We start from the raw sequence: 20,211 nt of genomic DNA, 5'->3' as shown, positions 1-20,211 counted from the left end.
ATCAGTAAATACATCTTTTTAAACGCCACAACTTTTATCTGAAACATTTTTTTCTAAAATGCTTAGTTTTCGAGATATTTCACCGGTCCGGGACTTTTTGAACACCCTGTATATATGTTATTATAGATTTCTATAATTATATATTAAAAAAGAAAGAATGTTTTATTTATTATCGTTTTTTTACTCATTTGCTAAAAAACCATCTATACGAAAGAAAGGAAATTTTTATTCAGCACAGCAACTTAAAACAGTAAACTAACCAAATTATAAAAATTCACAATTTAATAATTTCTCTAAGATTTTGATGTTTTGCGTACACGACGCTCGCAAAGACTAAGAGGTCGTTATAAACAAAAATAACAGTTGCTATAGCAACAATGTGCATAAATCTCAAGTCAGTAATGTGGACAGTTATATATAGTTTTAAAAATGTTACTCAATAGACGTCATAAAGACGTCTAAAATAAGATGTCTTTAAGATATATTTATCTTAGTCCACAAGCTTTAGTCAAGCTTTAGTCTTTGCTTTAAGCCGTAAGCCATAAATAAATTGACCAACTATAATAAGTTATTCTTGGAATAATCAATTGCGATTGGTCAATTTGCTTACGGCTATTTCTGACGATTTAAAACAAGGTTGTAGACTATGAGTCTACTAAGACTTCTGAAGTAAGATGTCTATAAGATGTCTTTAGACATCTTAATAACATCTTAATAACATCTTAATGACATCTTAATAACATCTTAATAACATCATAATGACGTCTTTTAAATACGTATATTATCCCAGATATATATATATGCATATGAATGTGTGTGCGTATGTATATATATGTATATGTGTGTGTATATATGTGTATATATATACTTTTTTATTGACATTTTATTAGCCGTACGACCGATTATTCAAATACCATTAATTATTCATTAACAACACTAATTATATGTAAGTGAATGAGACTTAATATCACAGACATATTTTTGGTCACAAATGTGGTCATATATATATTTTTGGTCACATATGGCCACAGAAAAAGTAAAAAATATATATTGCCTACAATGGTTAATAATTAATTTAGTACAGTATATTTGGTCCATCAATGTAATTAAAAGAATTGTAATATTGCCATTATCAATTGTTTCATATCGTGATAATCACGAAAATCTATCTAAGTTTTATCATTGCCGCCAAGAGCGATTGATTATAACATTTTACTTTCATTTTACACTCTTGAAAATATAAAATAACAAGAAGCAAATTGTGAAAACGCGTTTGGTTTATACGTCCATTATTCCGATACATTTTTATTAGATTATTTAATATTTGCTTATATTCTACCTGCAACTGATAAACTTATTATAAATTAAAATAAAAATAAAGGTTTTTTGAGTGTGGATAGAGGATGGTGCATTTACATATTTACACTTGTATATTTACACATTTTCACTTGTAGATATTCTTTGCTGTCGGAATTCCAGTAGATATTCCCGATAAATCGATCGCCGTGTCGTTTTACTTTGAGGCAAATTACGGATTACCGTGGAATTCGAGTTATTATCACGAAGAAAATTATTTCACGAAACGAAGTCTTGATCGTCAGTTAGTGTATAGAGCATCTATAAAGAAACTAGAAAGGTAGATCTATCAATATTATACTTCTTTCGTATCGCGATTATGGAGAACTTTCACTGTAAAGCTTGTCCTGATATTTTTTTCGTAATGATACAAAAAATTACTACTTTAAAGTATAATTTAGCGACTCACATAACGACTCACATAAATACACAATACAAAAACTCGCATATTGTAATTTCATATGTGTGTCTTGCACAAGCCTGGGCTATCCTGGACTGGATTGTTTACTGAGAATAATTTGCGAAGCTGCAAAATATCCTTTAAGCGAAAATGGAGTGCTCGGTGACATCCTGCAGATTGTATTTACGTAAGTATTAAAAAATATATATATTTTAGATTTGGTTTCCGGATTTGAGCCACGTGGATTCTTCTTTGTTTGATTCCGACGTTTCGCGAACATTTCAGTCCGTTTCATCAGGGAGGAACAACCTGAATATATTTTCATAATTGTGTGCATACAAGCTCGTTTACAATACGCGGAATGAACTTGGCGTAAGTTGAAGTAAGAAATTTGAAATAAGAAATGTAAAAATAATTTATTTTGTTTTTATGTGTGTGTCTCCTTATATATTCCAACTGTACAAAATCCTTTTCTGAAGTTATCTGGCATCCTTCGGTTATATCAACTAGTATGTCTTTTACTGTTAAATTTAAATCGTTAATTTCTTGTAAATAACAGGATAGACACTGTTTAAATTAACGGTCTATCATATACATAGAATTTAATGAAATATTATATTCCCTTTGATAATGTTATGTAACGCATTCAACTTGAAAGAAAAGTTGAGTTAAACTTCTTGCTACTATTAACAACTATTTCTTGTTACACTTGACAACTCATTTGGTGTTACTTCTCAAACAACATAATGTCTAAAATCGGGACATCTTAAAGATTATCTTAAAGATTATCTCTTTAAGGTGTCTTTCAGACGATTTACGTCTTTAAGGCGATAAATGTCTTTAAGGCGTTTTAAAGATTATCTTTAAGACGCCTTATATTCTGATTTTAGACATTATGATGTCTGGGTGTTTTATTGGTGTTACTGTTACTTTTCGGAATAGTCAAATCAATATCATGATTAATCAGTTGTATTGAATATTTAACTTATTTGATACAAATAAGAGATTACAAGAACATTAAAATAATAATGAAAGAATTTAAGCTATTAGTTCGCCATACACAACTCCGTAATTGAATTCGCTCAACTCGATTCTAAGTTGTTCCGATCAATTTTTTTTATAGTGTAGACGAGCCTTACGAATAAGCAATGCGGGAAATAAAACGTACAGTAACATATAAATCCGGTTTTATTTTCATTCGTGCTAACGAATCTCGGAGACGATACAAACACAATAATAACGAAAATCTTGCATAGAAGCGTATTAAATTTTCTCCGTTTTACTCATATTCGCCTATCTCAAATGATAAGGATTTACGATATCTATTTCGAACAAATGCGCCTAAAAAAAATATGCCACATTTTTGCGATTTATTTACGTGCGGATCTCCGAATTCACAGGAGAAACAAGTTTTCGCACCAACTAACTAACTAGAACTAACTTTCCGCAATGGACTTTTTTCTATTGGCTTGTGAAACTATCAAAGAAAATATTCAATTATTATTTACCTGTGATATCTAACGTGATATCTAACGTCGAATATCTCTGTGATTAAACTTTGAAGTTGTAACATTGTTTTATATCTCTGTCATAGGCCCTCTAGCTCGAGAGACGAAAATCTCCCAAATGAAATCATAGAAGCCGAACGTGAGCAGCATTGCGACCGACGTTACAAGAAATGTCCCGTGAATCCTTTTGACCTAGTGAGCAATCACGTCGGAGCTACGTAAACGGCTATCTTCATAATTAATAAATGCAATATTTATTAGCATTACATGCGTCGTGCCAGAAATATCTGCTTGCAAAAGTTGACAAATGTTAGTATTGTGCCAGTTATATAGATAAACCGTACATAAATTATTAAATCAACAGAAATAAAGTTTTATAAAATCTAGATTTGAGGCTTTCACGGCCATTGATACAATGTCTAGATATAGCTTCCGGAATGGAGCCGTGTCTTGGCATATCGCTGATTCAAGACACGGCTCCATTCCGGAAGCTATATCTAGACATTTTATAAAATCTGTTTGTAAAAATAAGAAATAGTACATACAAAATATAAAACAAATCATGAAAGAATGAAACGAAAAACTAATACGTATCTCTTGGAAATTATCGCGAAAATGCGATCTCAATACTTAGTCGACGGACGTTAATTAACACGCTTTTATTGAATTACCTAATTGAATATAGAAAACGCGCTCTCAGATAGATTATGCGCGCCTCACATTATTCACACACGCATGTTCCATATAAGAAACAATTAATAACAATAACTACTAATTCACACAACAGTATCTAAGTGTCTTAAAGTGCTTTTTCATCCTGTAGCTCTTGTTCTGAACTCTCTTTTATCAATAAAAGTAACCTCTGCGACAGACAGGCAACAGAAGGGCTATCAGAAAGTTTAGAAGTCACATTTAGAGAGCAATAATAAGTCACACTTATTGAGTAAATTTTCTCAATAAAAGAGGATTCACAGAATAAGGGCGTAAGACTAAAGTGACGGTCAAATCTGAATGATTTTCCATTCATACAAATCCTCTGGTCGAGCTCAAAATTGAAGAATGGATCTAACGTATTCAACTATAACAGGAGATCAAATAACAATAACAGAACTATAACAGAAAGAACTGTAACAGAAAATCAAATTCACTCTACTATAAAGAGTGATATAATTCGCTCTATTATATAGTCACAATCCATTCTTAGCTGACATATTCACTCTAACGATTTCTGGTGACAATTTCACTATTGCTTCCTCAGTGAATATTTTCAGAAATTTCACTTCAAAATACTTAAAAAGTAACTTAAAAAGTAACACGATTTGACGCGTGCTGCACCGGTTAAATTATTATTAAAATTATGTATTCATATTCTAAATTGTTCATCGGAAAGTGAAATACAATAAACTCGAATCTTTGTATCCTCCAAAGCTGGAAATCTTTCTTTCTTATTTCTAAGTATTCTGCTTTAACCGTGATTACTATACAACTGGATTCCATCGAATTCATCAGCAGACACACGAATGCGACGATGCGTCTACGTGATTCCCAGTATGCGATCCGTGTTGTCTCATAAGCGGCAGCGTCTCGTGGAGGAGTTTTACCTTACCCCTTCAGCTGACTAGTCGCAGGCGCAGACACGGCAATCGTTTCTCCCGCAGTAGCGCTGCTGGATCGCAGATAATGTATTGTGTTTTCGTAGACCACGAACGTAATAACTGTCGCTGGGGTCACTCTGGTCAGGTTTACGCTTAATCCCTTGTAAAAGCCACGCCAACTCTCATACCTGCAACGAACCACCAGCAATACGCCTTTGTTTTACTCTTTGCTTTGCTCTCGAGAACGCGAAGCGTACTCCGGGAAAGACACTCATTATTAATTTAACCCGCGTACGATTCTTGATGCCACGTGAGATTTTCTACGAATGAAAAAAGAAAAAAATATACATATAAAAACGTTTCGAATTACGCAACAACAAAGGAAACTAAGGCGTTGTTCTTATTCGTTTGTATTTCTTATCACGATCGAAAAATCTCTCTGATTAGAGATTTGCGATACGCGCTGGACATGTCTGTGTGATATCGTAAAAAATCGTACGCTCACAAAAATCGTACTGCTGGTGGCTTAAACTACTACACCCAACCTTCGTCGTAACGCATGACGCCGTTGCACATGTTATCAGTTAGCAAGCCGCCTAATATAAATACTTTCGTTGGAAAATATAATCGAGATGAACGTTATTTAATTAAATCGTGATTACGTCACGATAGCATATCCCGCTGCTCGATCAGCAGCTCATTAAGAGGAAATTGTCAATAAATATTGATATAATCGGGAGATAGAACGAAGAAATAAAATCCAGGGACGACGGTGATGATGGTGACGATGATTATACATTAGAATGCGTGTATATGATGATCATATAGATGCAGATAATAAAGATAGAATGATCAGATAGTGAAGTAATCAGAAGTTGGTAGCAATTCAATAACAGACAACCTTCGATATGTGTGTGTGTGTGAGTTTATTAATATCGTCACAATGTTGCTCGAATGTCTTCTCTCATGTGTTTTGTTATTCTTCACCGAAAAAACAGATTCATTTTTATAATTAAGGGAATTCATATAAATAAATTTGTCCTACTATTTACAAGTTGCAACGACGTTGAATCTTATTGCTATCTACCGTAACTCTCGCGAGTGTTCGGAGACTCTACGACGATCCTCTGCGGATTCGAGCTATTTGCGAACTCTAATGTGCTCCATTTAATTAGAATGAGGTAAGTAATCGTTACGGAGTAGTAGAGCAGCTCTCTCGTCGTAGGAAACAAGATAGAATACAGATTCAGCCGATTTTCGCTACATTTGCTCTTAAACCTAAAACAAAACAGAATAGAAGTCGCCGGGAAAGCCGAGCGACTTTTCATACGCACTAAACTCGCCGAATGGAGCGGAGACACAGAAATCATCAATTCGTATATATATTTTTTTTTTGTTCGCGCGTTATGCATCGAAAGTATGAGGTTGTTTGCATGGTTATGCGAATATTTGGTTACCGATCTCGTCACTCGAGATTACGCCGTCTTCCGCGACGCGATATCTGGAATATCTTTTCGGTGTGTTGCAGTTTACGCGTGCTTGCGCATAAATCGTCAGTTTCACTTCGACACGTTTCTCATTTCTTTCCACTTTTATTTGCGTATAAACAAGCGTGTCAATAGGTTTGTATGTTCGACTAAATCGAGTTTTTAGCCGACGCTCAAATCGTCCACGCGATACGCCAATCAAACGGGAGTCCTTATTTTTTGTAGTAGTCTAATCGTCGTGTGACATGCCTTATATAAGTTTCAATGAGGCGTTTCAGTTAAAATACATTGTCTTGTATTATAACAAAGCCGTGATTGCATATAAAGCACGTCAACCAAATTCCGTCGTGAATTTGTAAGTTAAAGCTTTATAAATTAGGAAGAGGAATAATAGAGTAACTTCATCCGTTCGTTCTATCGCTATCGCAGTCTCTCAATGTGCTTGGATAATAAAGCGTGTGAACAGAATAAATAAAACATACATCCTATGTAAGATACGCGCGTGGCGCCGTGCAAACTATTGTCATTTCAAGATCCGTTCATTCATTTGCGATCTATGAGCGAGAAATTAAAAGGGCAATAGTAGTACCAGCTTCTTAAAAAATATTTTCCCTATTTCGGACATCTCCTTTCAGCGTCATATGACTCAACATGAATCTAATATACAAATTAAAAGAAATAAAAATCATAGAAAATATCGAAAAAATGTGTCTGCGCTTGACGCGCACATAGGATAGAAGACCGCCATCTGCGTGTCCTCTATCGGAAAGAAAAACAAATAAAAAATGTTGCTAATGATCTTTGCAGCCGATCCTCAGAACACAAGAGTGCTCGAGAAAGTAAAATTACTCTATACGACATTTTTCCTCGGAATAACAAAAATTTGTCTACTATAGCTAATGCGAATAACAACTAACCGCATAGCACCGCTTCACAAGTGGTTGCGCGGGACGTGTGATATTTGTTTATATTAAAAGATTGAGTACTACGGCCACGTCATCGTCGAAAGACCATACACACACCCATTCTTGCATCATAAGTTTCGATAAATCGTTACGCTTTATATTACGATATATGATGTTACGCTCTATAACGTAAAAAAAAAAAAAAACAAAAATAAAAATGATTACGGTAATTGTCTAGAGTTGCAGAGGTTTTCACTTACGACCACAGCGATAAGGTATTCACGCGAATTAACTACCATTAGTAAAATGCTCGTAAATAAGAATAATGAGACATATGTTTGGCGTAACGTGTAAAAGGTAAGGTGATAAACCCTTATAGAAACCCCTGATCCCTTCTGACCTCCAAGTCATCTGAACGCAGTCCCAGGTACCCCGGTAGTCGTGGTGATGATCCTGAAGTCGAGCCCTCACCACTTGATAAGGATACGTAGACGCCGCGGCGATCAGTTTTGACATTGCCGCAAAGATGATGTATTCCGTTGTACTCTGTAATAAGAATCGTTTATTAACAACCATTTTTAGGTTTCCACCAATTTCTCACCTATTTTTGTCTATGATTTTTTCATGCCATATTTCTTTTGAACATAATATGTTATAGAGGGATCTTTGAGCATAATATGTTACAGAGGGATTTTGAGTATTTTGAATCACTTTGAAATCGCTTCAAAGTGTTATAATTTTATATCAGATTATAATATCAGTTGTTTCTGTCTATTCTGTTTATTGTATAGCTATCACTCTAAACATATCATTCATATTATTCATCTTTCTATACATTTCTTATGTTAAACATAGGTTAAGTACGTTGTATAATGAAGAATAAAAGTACTGAAAAAAGGATTCACGTTCAATACGTTGAGTTTAGAAGTGTAGCGAAATTTATAAAGAAGTATTTCATTGATAAGTTGTTTTAGCTCAAGCTTTGTTCAGGGACCTTGGTTTTTTTAAATTTGTTATTGTAGCACATGATACTTATCAATTTAGTTCACAAAAGATTCACGAATATCATCACATTTATGAAGGAAACGCTAGTATTTAAAGGCGACTAGCAAATGTAAATAGAAAATATAAACAAAGAAAAATAACACACACAATATGTTTGGAATGATAGTAGTGAAGAATAGCTCTATTCTATATATAATATAATGTAAAATTTATTTGACTAAAATAGTATATATGTTTGGAATAATAAAGATTAAAATTTACAAAATTTTAAAGTCATATTCCAAGAACTACACGAAAAACCCAACATGATTTAAAGTACAGATGACTCAGAATTCCACTCTCTATAATGTATATTAAAATCAAAATAATACGTGAAGTGTAACCTTTTCGAAATAATTATTTTAATTACTTTAAATAATCACCTTAATAATGATTTATATATCCTTTAATTTAATTAATATTACAATAATATATCAAGAATTAAAAAAGAAGTAGTATATATTACTCATTAACTCTTAATACTCATTAACTTAATTCCCCAATAATTAATTCATGAGTAACATTTCCGTTAGATAATATTACAAATATACCAATAAAATACAACATGTGAAAAGATATGTCGTGTATTGTAACGGTGAGGATTTCGAAAATTTGAGTGAAAAATTGAATTAAGCCGCTAATATAGTACGTGAAATTTTTTAGGAAAATATGTGTGAATATATATATAAAATATATCTTTCAACTTACCAGCTTCGTATCAATGGCTACATTCAAATAATTGTAGTATTTATTTTTCATTTCTTCGTACGCCATAAATTGAATCGCTCCGTGTGAGACACCAAACAATCCAGGAACTAAACCCTGCAGAAAATGCAACCGTGCGATAATTTTGCACTAACATTAAAACAGTCAAAAGCTTTCTACAAAGTTTAGTCATAACTGGACCTAAGATTCGTCGAGACAACGTTCTCGCGTACCTTATACAAGCCTCTAATGCCCTCCGTTTTATAAATCTTCTTTAAAGCGTCTACCATCCCGCGATATTTCTTGGATTCCGCCATATTCACGTCTTCAGCATATTGCAAACACAACCGCGTCTTTACTACCCATATCGGGTTAGTCATAAGCAAGGTGAGCACTCCAGCATCAGCAGCGGCGAACATATGCATGGATGGTCCGAGCGGTTTCTTCGAATTCCCACCTTGAATCGAGGTCTTTATCGTATTGTAGCTGCAATGCGATCTTTCCGTTAGTCTATCATCATTCGTTATCTACGAATGAACGTTGAGAATTTCATTCGTGTGTTACATCACTCTTTACTGAAGAAACAAATTCAATTTATAACCAAGAAAATTGATATAAATTTGTCCTACTATTTACAAATTGTAACGAAACTCAACATTCGTTCGTGTGTTACGTCACTCTTTATTGAAGAAACTGATTCAATTTATAACCAAGGGAATTGATATAAATTTGTTCTCTGCTATATTTACAAGTTTCAACGACATGGAAATTTATTGCTATCTACCGTAATTTTCTCGAGTGCTCGGACTCTACAACGGTCCTCTCCGAGTCGAGCTATTACAGATTCTAATTGTTCAATTTAATTAGAATGCTGCGTCAAATTAGAATTACTCATCGCTTTCAACTCATCATGCCGAATAAAGCACGTCCAATTCCAGACATTGCGGACTTACAAGAAAAAGTAGAAACCCCACGAACTGCCTGATCCCAAAACGTTCGGTGTTACACCCCTATAAAGTCCACGTAATCCCTCGGTCTTAACGATCTGGCTGATAGCACTTCTGAGACCGTTATACCGCGGTGCTCCACCCGCCTGGCCATCGTTCACTGCAATGGGAAGACGAAAGCAATTAGACAAATCTCTTCCGTAAGAAGTCGTAGATTTTTATCAGACGAAAAACATTCGACCTTATCACTGTAAACATTACAAAATGTCTCTAAGAATTCATTGGTAAGTATTTCGAACTTTTTACAGAATAAAACAATAACTGCTCTCAAACTGTTTTCATCTTAAATATCTTCTAAATACAAAAGTAAAAAAATTATTTATCTAACAAATTACAAAAATTTCAAGATACAGAAGCGGTCGTCTTATGATGACAATATTTTCTTTTCTGAGTGGAGTAACTTGAAAGATCTAAGGACTTTACTTCTTTTTTAAGAACTCGTGGTTTTTAAATATAAATCAATTTTTTCAGCCATTCTGCATATAAAAGAGCTGGGAAGACAATAAAAAAATGAATACTTTGCGAAATATTTATCATGATATTTTCCAATCAGATATAAAATAGCTAGAACATTTACTTTTCGATAATCTCACCTAAATACTTATATACATATAATAATAAGAGAAAACGATATGATAATCTAATGATATTTTTAAATGCTGGAGTATCAACATATCTACAAAGTGCAACGGAATTTTCTTTTTAAGTTTTTCTGTGTATTTTTACAACAATCGATTCCATATATATGTCAAAATATCTTTTTTTTAATTGTAACTAATTAACTAACAATTAATTAAGTAATTCATTATAATTACAAATAAAGTACTTTTTCAATTCAATATATTCGCTTGAATTTTTCGAAGCTTTCGTAATGCTAATCAGAAATAACGTCATGCATTTTCAATTGATTATTAACAATTGATTATTAAATCTAGCACACTAAGGTCATTTTTGATCTCACCCGATTTTAAATTTTAAATTGCCTTCAATTCGTGAAATGCGAGAGAAAACTTTCAGTTCAGCGCTAAAGAAAGTTACAATCGATGAAAAGGTCTACACAGTTATGCCATTTCAGTTACCTGCCACGTAATAAAAACGCAAAATTACTATAGAATCGTTTTTAACCCCAGCGTGCCAGAGGAAAGTATCAAAGTCTAAAATAAAGGTAATTTTACGTTATATTTCGCTTCTTTACATTAAATATAATATATACGAAAAGTTGTATGTAAGTAGTTTGTTTACTTTTATATACGTGATCAAGATTTCTGTATCGTCAAACTTTAACCTCGAACAAAAAAGATTCAGATATATAGCTAGTTTTTATAAAATTTTCTTAATAAAATTCGTATTTTATATAGTAGATTAATATCACAAAAACTTGTAACTATTCATTATTTTACTCGACCCTCAGCAAAAAAAATTATATATTTTTATATACTCCAATAATTACACATTTTAATAAATTAAAATGTGTAATGTTTTGATTCCTAAAGATTCAAATATCGACACACACACACACACAAGAAAATCCTAGAATAATTTTTTTAATTTATTTCTAGAAAAGTTACAAATTTTTATGTAAACTTATGGTTTTATCGAGTTCTTTTTATATTTGCAATAAAATAAAGTACACAAGTAAATATTTGTAATTATTTCTTGTTTTACATAATTCTATTCTATATTTAAAATTCTATATTTCTAATTTTAAAAGTATATTCATAATTTTTCATAAATTTTTATTAGCACTTTTATGAGATTATACAAATAAGAACGAAAACGCAGTGTAAGTATGTCAGAAGATGTGCCGTGTGTAAAGAGAGGGGGGAGTTAATATATCCATATATCCATATATTCACATATATATTTTTTTATATATATTATATATTTTTTATTATATTTTTATATTATTATAATATATTATATTTTATATTATTATAATTTTTCTATATTATATCTAATATATTTTAAAATTTACTTATTAATTAGTCATGATAGTTACAAATGTGAAATCGCTGCAGCAGTCGATATAGTATATTTTTTATAATTATTATTTATATTATATTATATTATAATTATTACTATATTTTTATTATTATTATTATTTTATTATTATTATCTAATAAGCAGTGAAGCCATGTCAGCAAAGTTAATCGTCCACATGAAAGCGTTTTCTATCTTTCGTTCAAATTACACACGACCGCCATCACGTAATATATTCAATTTCGTATGTTAATTATCGCACAGTCCGCTTTCTCTCGCTCGCTTCTATTTACGAAAGGAGCAGGCGATAACGCGTCGCCTCGTGATAGACACTATTTAAATGTAACGTTTAGGTACACACGCTCTCTCGTCGCGTATGTACACAAATTCCAAGTATCAAATATCGAACATCGAGTATATCTGCGCGCTCTTATCACCGCATAAATGTCGTAGTGTTGGACCCGCGTATCGCGTATCTCGGATGCCGTACTGAAAACAGCGATACTCATCCCGCGCGCGTCTTATTTACCGAGAAAATTTTCATCTCGCTATCGCGATAGCGCGGGGAATAGTTCTCGGGCGATAACGAGGGGGATCGACGCTGACGAAGATCGCAGTCGGCTGCGACGTGCGTTCGCATCTCCGAGAATAAACGCGCCCGTGACGATCTCACGAAGGCAAGACTCCCTCTATTCACACCATCTGTTGAATCCCGGACCATCCGACTGCTCGAGCGCGCGCAATCCGGCCACGCGCGACCAAGCGGCTCAATAACAGCAGTCACGTGTCGCTGACGCAACGCGCGGGATTCTCGTGACTTGACGCTTGGTGAATGGCCAACAAATATTCCGCTGGGAATCCGACGACGCGCACACGGTTCTCACCTCGAATTCGCGATATCGCGATATGCCCCCGTGTGAAAAAAAAAAGTTCTATTTTATCCACTGGTCTGTGACGTCACAATTAAAGGTGATGTAAATAGCTGATGAGGTGTCGTCGAGAGCCTCGGCGAGCTTAAAGCGGATGAGAGCGAAGAACGAAGGTCCCGTTCCCGCGCCACGCGGAAATCGTGCTCGTATCTTTCGAACGAGTGATATGAATGTGAGCGATTCGGGAGAATATACTAGCGAATATCAAAGAAGAATCGTTCCTACGAGACCCTACACTCCAAAAAGGAGCTAGATATTTTCGTAGAAAGGAACCCTGGCTAAAAGACGAATGGTTCAAAAATTTAAAGCGTTTGCCAAGAGAAATTATTGCACTAATATCAAAGATTAGGACACAGCATACAAGCGCTAAATCATATCTTTAGGATAAAAACATCGTAGAAAAATCGAACTGCGAATGTACGGCTCAAAAAATTCCAAGACTTAGGCCGGTATTCATAGTTCGAATTTTATTTCAAGACCGTCTTAAGTAATGTCTTAAGATGCGAGTACGACTCTGTAATTGGTTCATGACATCTTAAGACAGTATTTAAGATGATCTTAAATATAAGATCGGACTATAAATACCGGCCTTAGACCATATTTTCTTTAAATGATTACTTTTTAAACAACAAAAATACTAATATATGAACTATATTACTTAGGAATAGCTGCAAATAGCTAATTACTGAATAATTCAGTAGACTATTTGGCATTCATAGACAACGAAAGAATATTCAGGGCGCTATACAACATTAAGGAAAATGCTAGCATAAATATCTAAACCTAATTTCAACTATATTATCTTTATCTTTATTTCTGTTTTTGTTTTTCTACCCTTATTCATAATATAATTTATAATATTCCTCCTAGGTAGCATCAAACAACTTAATCACACACATTTAAGCTTAATCTATATAATGTGTTCTTTGCTTGCTGTTTTTTGTTCTGTCTTTTTCTGGCTTAAAGTCTGCTCTACAATGTGCTCTTTGTTTCCTGTTTCTTGTTCACTATGTATAATTCTTTTTCTGATTAAAACTTGATAAGTCAGAAAGAGATAAAGAGAAAGAAATAAGAAGCAAATTGCAGATTTGGGCTAAAGCTTAATTTACAATGTGCTCTTTGCTTTCTTTTTCTGTGTCTTTTTCTGATTTAAACCTAATCTGCAATGTGCTTTTTGTTTCCTGTTTCTTGTCCTCTGTCTTTTTTTAGTTGAAGGCTTAAGATGTGCTTGAAGGCTTGAAGTGTGCTTTATCTCAGAAAGAGATAAAGAAAAAGAAACAAGAGACAAATAACATATTGCAGATCAAGCTTTAAAGTCTAATCCACAATGTACTCTTTGTTTCATGTTTCCTATCTTTTTTGGGTTAAAGTTTGAGTAAAAAAGAGATCAAGAGAAAGAAACAGAAAGAAAACACTAAGATTAAGGCTTAAAAGTCGAGACAGAAAGAGATAAAGAAAGAGAAACGGGAAGCAAAAATGATTGTAAATCAAGCTTTAAAGTCTACTCGTAAATGACATATGGACGTAACCTCGGGGAGTTTAATAGCCACACGTAACAAGAATAAGCGGTTCCAGCTTGATTGTATTCGCGACGGAGCATACGATTATTCAGAACGGTGATTCGATCGATCTGTTTGACTTGTCACGACGCGTGAAATTGACAGCTATACACACTCTACCTCGGCGGATAAGCTCTCTCACAGCTGCCGTGAGAATTCATTTCTGCCGATTTCGCATTCACTCAACAAAATGTTTTGCTGGTCCAAGTAGACTTATAAAGACTCGTCTACAATATACACAGAATAAACTTGACATAAATGAAAGCAAGTGTCCGTCTACAATATGCAGAGTAAATTTATTTCAGAGAAATACTTCCGGTGTAAGGGAAGTAGGCGTAAGCCTAGAATATAGGCGTAAGCAAAATAAATTATTGTTATTTCTTATTCCAACTTACGCCAAACTTAAGGAGACTAGAGGGTCAGATTGCCTGAAAATCATACTTATTTTTTCACAATCTTTTATGACAAACTGAGTGAATATGCGAAATGTTATTTTGACGTGTATTTATATAACATATAAAGAGAAGAAAAATATAATTTTGATAATCAATATAAGTGTATGGTACATGCAGTTAAAATATATTTCGTTTTTCTCTTCAAGGGAATCATTTTGCAGTAATACTCTCTAATTAAGCTGAATTTTAAGTAGAAAATTTGTCGTTATCGTGTGAACCACTATAATAGAAATTGAATAAAAGTTATAAAATAAATTGAATAAAACAAAATTGCAAATATTTTAATGGAATATTATTAAATTTTCAGTCTCTTTATAGTAAAAAAATTAATATTTCAAAATTAAATATTTTCACGAGTTTGTCAGTGGTTCACATTTTCAACCTAAAATTTAGCTTAATTGAACCACCGAGAGTCAAGATATTACTGCAAAATGACTTGAAAAGAAATATGAAATATTTTAACTGCATGTACTATATACTTATATTGAGTATTTGAGTATCATCAAAATTATATTTTTCTTCTCTTTATTTGTATAAATATACGTCAAAATAATACTTTCGCATATTTATTCAGTTTGTCATAAAAAATTGTAAAAGAACAAACACTATTTTCAGGCAATCTGACCCTCCAGTCCCCTTAAACCGCATATTATAGATGAACCTTGAAACGCCGCAGTTTGTCCTTGGTTTTTATATCTGCTAGAGAATTGTTTGTGATACACAGAGATTACGGCAGTAGCATTTTAGCAATATTTGCAAGCAAATTTAAGTGAATATTACATTCATTTATCTCTCGTAGCTAATCTTTTTTGTTTACCATAATCAATTTTTATAAGAATGACTGGCTTTAACCTATATGGATGTCACAGACAGGTTTTCTTGTTAAATTTCACAAATAATTCAGATAAAAATTCCGTTTCTCAGCTATATTGATTAAATACAAAACATATGCGATATCGCAGTGTTTGCTATTCCTATTTATCTCTCTTAGCTAATTTCTCGTATCAAGATCATTTTCGTTACGATCATAAATCCTTTTTTTTAAATATCGATCGTATAATCGACCTATCAAATTCAAATCAATTACAGAGAAATAATTTCGACAATGCACGAATTATTTTCAAAGAAACAGAATTTCTAGAATTATAAAAATTCTATTTTCTTCAATTTTAAAATGCGTTTGGTTTGTTTGTTGTCACACATTCAATTTTTTTTAATTCCATCAAATTTCCTTCTCCATACTAGATCCTACTTAAATCAATCCGACATCTATTACTCAATCAAATCACGGGAACACATAAAAACGTTTTAGTAATAGAGCTGTCAGACCAGATTGCAACTAGAGTCAGATTTCAACTGGAGATTTTACTATCAATGTTCTAGGTTGTCTACACTGAGAACAAAATGTTATTAGAATTAAAAAAAAGAGTTGATTCAATAAAATGTCATTGCGGGCTGCCATAAATATATTTAGTTCATTCAATAACATACACTATTGATTTTAATTTTAAATATGTACGTTGAAAGAACTACGTATAATCTTAACCTATAAATTAAGATAAAAATATATAGAATCTGAACATATATTTAAAATAAAGTATTATATTTTTTGTCTAATTTTCTCCGTTTGTCACTGTCATGATGATTATAATTATAAACTTATAACCACATAATGTAATAATATATTTTTAATATATAATAACATTATTATATATAAATATGTTATTATATATATAATAACATATTTGATATACTAATATAATTAATTATATTAAATTAAAATTATTAATATTAATATAATATATTTAATATATAGTTTTTAATATAAATAATAACATATATTTAAATTATATTATTGTAACAATATATTTTTTTGCTTGCCGTTGTCAATTATAATTTTATAGATCTGATTACATTCTTATATTTTTACTTACTTTAATATATTTTTTATTTATCGTTTTATTGTAATGATTATACAGGACGTTTCAGAATAACCTTCCAAACACTCGTAGAGGCATAGTATATGTTAAAGTGAACATAAAAGTCTTGTACTATTTTGCGATACTCGCAATAATTAACAAGATATTAAAGAAAATTTATGAATAATCGCGCGAAATATAGTAAATGAGTTGTAGTAGCGATATCTGCCGTCGTATGCTTATACATTTAACTGAATAAAAAAATCCTCTACCATTTTTCTGTATATTATTAATATATTCTTCAAAAAATATTTTTATAAACTACACTTCCAATTTTTTTATTTTTTTATATTTTTATATGCTTACTATAATATTTTTTTTATTCTTGCTATATTTTTTTATGATGATATAAATTTATATATACTTCAAAAAATTTATTTTCACAAACTGCATTCCCAGCTTTTTCTTTAAGATTCTTTGTACCTCGCCGGCCAGGTCAAATTTGTGATTTCAGAAGCGAGGAATGACATGCTAACGAAAGTTGCGTGCCATTTCTGAATAAAGATAAATATGGATGAAAAAACATTTGAGATTGCTTGTACGCATTTGTAAAATTGTCCGAAAAGTATCCCTTTACCTTAATGATCAATAAATAGTCGTATAATAAATGGTGAAATGAAACACGATGATGGAATAAGTCTGTTTTGTTTGTATGCTTCATTTCACCATTTATTATACAACTATTTATCAGTCGTCAGAGGAAGGGATACTTTTCAGACAATTTTATAAATATTATCAAACGATCTCAAGTGCTCTTTTGTCCGTATTTATCTTTATTTAGAAATGGCACGCAACTTTCGTGTCATTCCTCACTTCTGACGTCACAAATCCAACATGGTCGCGGCGAGATACAAGGAGGCTTAAGTTTGTGGAGATTTTTCAATTTTGACATCTGGCAATCTTGTTCAGCAAATGAGCTGAAGCACGTTCTTCCGGCGCGATTGCGAAACATTTCCGTCTCCGTACGACAGGCTGCAATAACACTGTCGCAAATAATAGGGAGTTTTTGCAATATTGTGTCTCAGATACAATAACGTTAAAGTACGTTCCGATATTCAGTGTCAGTATTTGAAATCTGTAGAATACGTAACATAAACTGTATATGTTCGCAGTACTGGTACTGAATATCGGAACATACTTCAACGTTGCCGTATCTAGAAGACGGTGTCGTAATAGGACAACTAATAGAGAATATTAACGAGATATTAAAGAAAATTTGTGAATAATCGCGCAAGATAGTAAGTGAGCGATATTCCTAATTGAGATATGAGTTGTGGTAGCGATATTCCTAATACAGAATTTCCACCGCCTTATCTAATCCCGCACGTGTCCCTACGCTCATATCAGTCGTGCGTTTCTGCGGGGCGATGACGAAACATTGTCGAAACGGCGTCCCCGTGATAAACATCTCCAAGCGGAAACGTTTCGTAATCCCCTTCGGATTCTTCGTGTTCGTCAAGTGCGACATTGTGCCAGACCAGCTGAAATTTCGTTATTACTTTCTCCCAATATTGCTCACGGACAGCGAACGACTCTCCCGCTCGCGATGTCTAAGTTCCTTTCTCTGTTTCCACCTCCGATGTATTCCAACATCCCGACTTCTATCCGTATATACCTTGACTGCCGCTCATTAAATCCTATCGCGCCAGTAAAACGCGAATTAAAATCACCGCTGAGGCCAAGGACTCGTCGCCGCAGCGACGATTCCCCGACAAAAGTAGAAGAGAATCGTTTCAGGTCACCCTGCTATCTGAAGTGAATTGAAATGTTTACGAAACGTCGGGACCGAATACAAGCAGGACGTGGTCCAAACCCGAAAAACAAGCGAAATATTGGGCAAAAATCTAAAATATCAAAGTAGACGAGAATGTTCGATTCGTTTCTCGCATCGATCGAAAGAGAAAAGATGAGAAAGAGAGAGAGAAAGAGAGAGAGGGAAAGAAGGGAGGGAGGAAGAACAAAAAAGCCGATGCACACAGAACGAAAATGCAAAGACCAAGGAAACTCCGTTTCCACAATTTTCCTCCTCATAGGAAACGGCACGTAGCTTCTCACGGAGTTTTTCCGGCGAAAAACGTGCATTCGCAGGTTGACGAAATCGCACGGATACTTTCGCAAGCTACTGCGGCGAGCGAACTTCACAGCGCTGATACCGTTCTTGGCGCTCAACGAAGCGCCGAAACGATCAAGAAGACACGGTCGACGCGGCTCTTCCCCGTAGAAGATCGACAGTGCGCAGCACCACGTGTTGGTTCACTGCAAAGTGCAACGTGACAATCGTCGCCATTTTCGCCAATGCGCTAGTATGACTCACCTGCGAATCGGATCTTGATGAGGTCCAGCGGATGCAGCATCAGGGTCGAGACTACGCCACCGGAGATGCCCGCGACAAAGTACTCGTACTTGAAGTTGCTCAAGACAGGCAACTGGCGCGGCGCGCCCGGCGGCGTGCTACTGCCCTTGATCGCCGACATGTTCCTGGGGATGTCGAGCTGCTCACCGTTCGTTACCGATCTGTCGACGAGCACCGCATCCTTTTTAAGGCTAGCAACGCTCGCCTCCACTCTGCGACATATCTCTTGGTCTGCAGGAGGCACTGTCGTCGAGCTGTCGTAGCGTCACTCGCAGCAGAGATCCTCGCTGTTCTCTGTTACTGTTAGCGTCGTCGTCGTCGTAGTCGTTGCTCGTCAGCACAATAGCTCGCCGCGACACGACAGCTCTCGACGCAGTTCACCGTGGTCGTATCTCTGCTTCCCTCTTTCGTCCCGCTCGACGGTCTACGGAGATTACGCAACTGCGGGAAACCACGTCGCGACGCTATACCAAGCCCCACTGCACTGTCGCGCTACCCTCACACCGGGATACCTGAAGGTGCAGTGCTAAATGGAGGAACCTACCTCGTCGCTCGCGCTTGCGCAGTCGCATGCGCACGCACCGTCGATGGTTCTGCTCTCTGTGGATGTTTATGGAAAATTGTCTCAGATCAGAAGTATGTATGCTCATCTATGGTCAGTGTGTTTCATGTTTTGCCCGCTCTTAATAGAGGATTCACATTTCGATGTCACGACGTTCGATATCCAATAAAAAAATAGCTTCCCAATGGAGAATTGAATTCTCTATTAGAAAGCTGTTCTCCTATTGGATAACAGACGTCGTACATTGAACATCGGATGCGGTGTGAATCCTCTATAAGCCCTATACACTAGAGATGCCCGATTCTGAATCGATTCGATTCTTTCCCCAAAAATAGGCTTATTCATATTGTTTGCACCTTCGCATTTTTCGTATTTAAAACTAGACAG

The 20,211-nt window shown here is 34.3% G+C and overlaps 2 protein-coding genes across 4 annotated transcripts in view; one reads left to right on the top strand and one right to left on the bottom strand.

Moving 5' to 3' along the window:
- Positions 1–3,663, top strand: part of LOC116843465 — an 88,760-nt gene extending 85,097 nt beyond the window's left edge. For 2 of the 3 annotated variants that reach the window (XM_032813906.1, XM_032813938.1), the window contains 3 exons: positions 1,455–1,636; positions 1,836–1,943; positions 3,351–3,663. In XM_032813906.1, coding sequence (XP_032669797.1) covers positions 1,455–1,636; positions 1,836–1,943; positions 3,351–3,486 — 426 coding nt within the window. In that variant the 3' untranslated portion in view covers positions 3,487–3,663. Of the gene's footprint in view, positions 1–1,454; positions 1,637–1,835; positions 1,944–3,350 lie in introns of those variants that run through there. The other variant, XM_032813946.1, reaches the window with a different exon arrangement.
- A 215-nt stretch (positions 3,664–3,878) lies between these two features.
- On the bottom strand, positions 3,879–19,789 carry LOC116843461 (mitochondrial folate transporter/carrier). The gene is made up of 6 exons (XM_032813892.1): positions 19,224–19,789; positions 9,954–10,107; positions 9,234–9,486; positions 9,004–9,117; positions 7,652–7,797; positions 3,879–5,047 (listed from the first exon to the last, which is right to left on the bottom strand). The coding sequence occupies exons 1-6, from the start codon at positions 19,381–19,383 to the stop codon at positions 4,867–4,869; spliced, it is 1,008 nt and encodes a 335-aa protein (XP_032669783.1). The 5' UTR covers positions 19,384–19,789; the 3' UTR covers positions 3,879–4,866.
- Between the last annotated feature and the right edge of the window lie 422 nt (positions 19,790–20,211).

This window comes from Odontomachus brunneus, unplaced genomic scaffold (assembly GCF_010583005.1).
Source record: "Odontomachus brunneus isolate Ranch 3 - 2012 unplaced genomic scaffold, Obru_v1 Obru_scaffold_003, whole genome shotgun sequence".
Classification (NCBI taxonomy): Eukaryota; Metazoa; Arthropoda; class Insecta; order Hymenoptera; family Formicidae; genus Odontomachus; species Odontomachus brunneus.
This window is presented reverse-complemented; position numbering and strand designations above follow the sequence as displayed.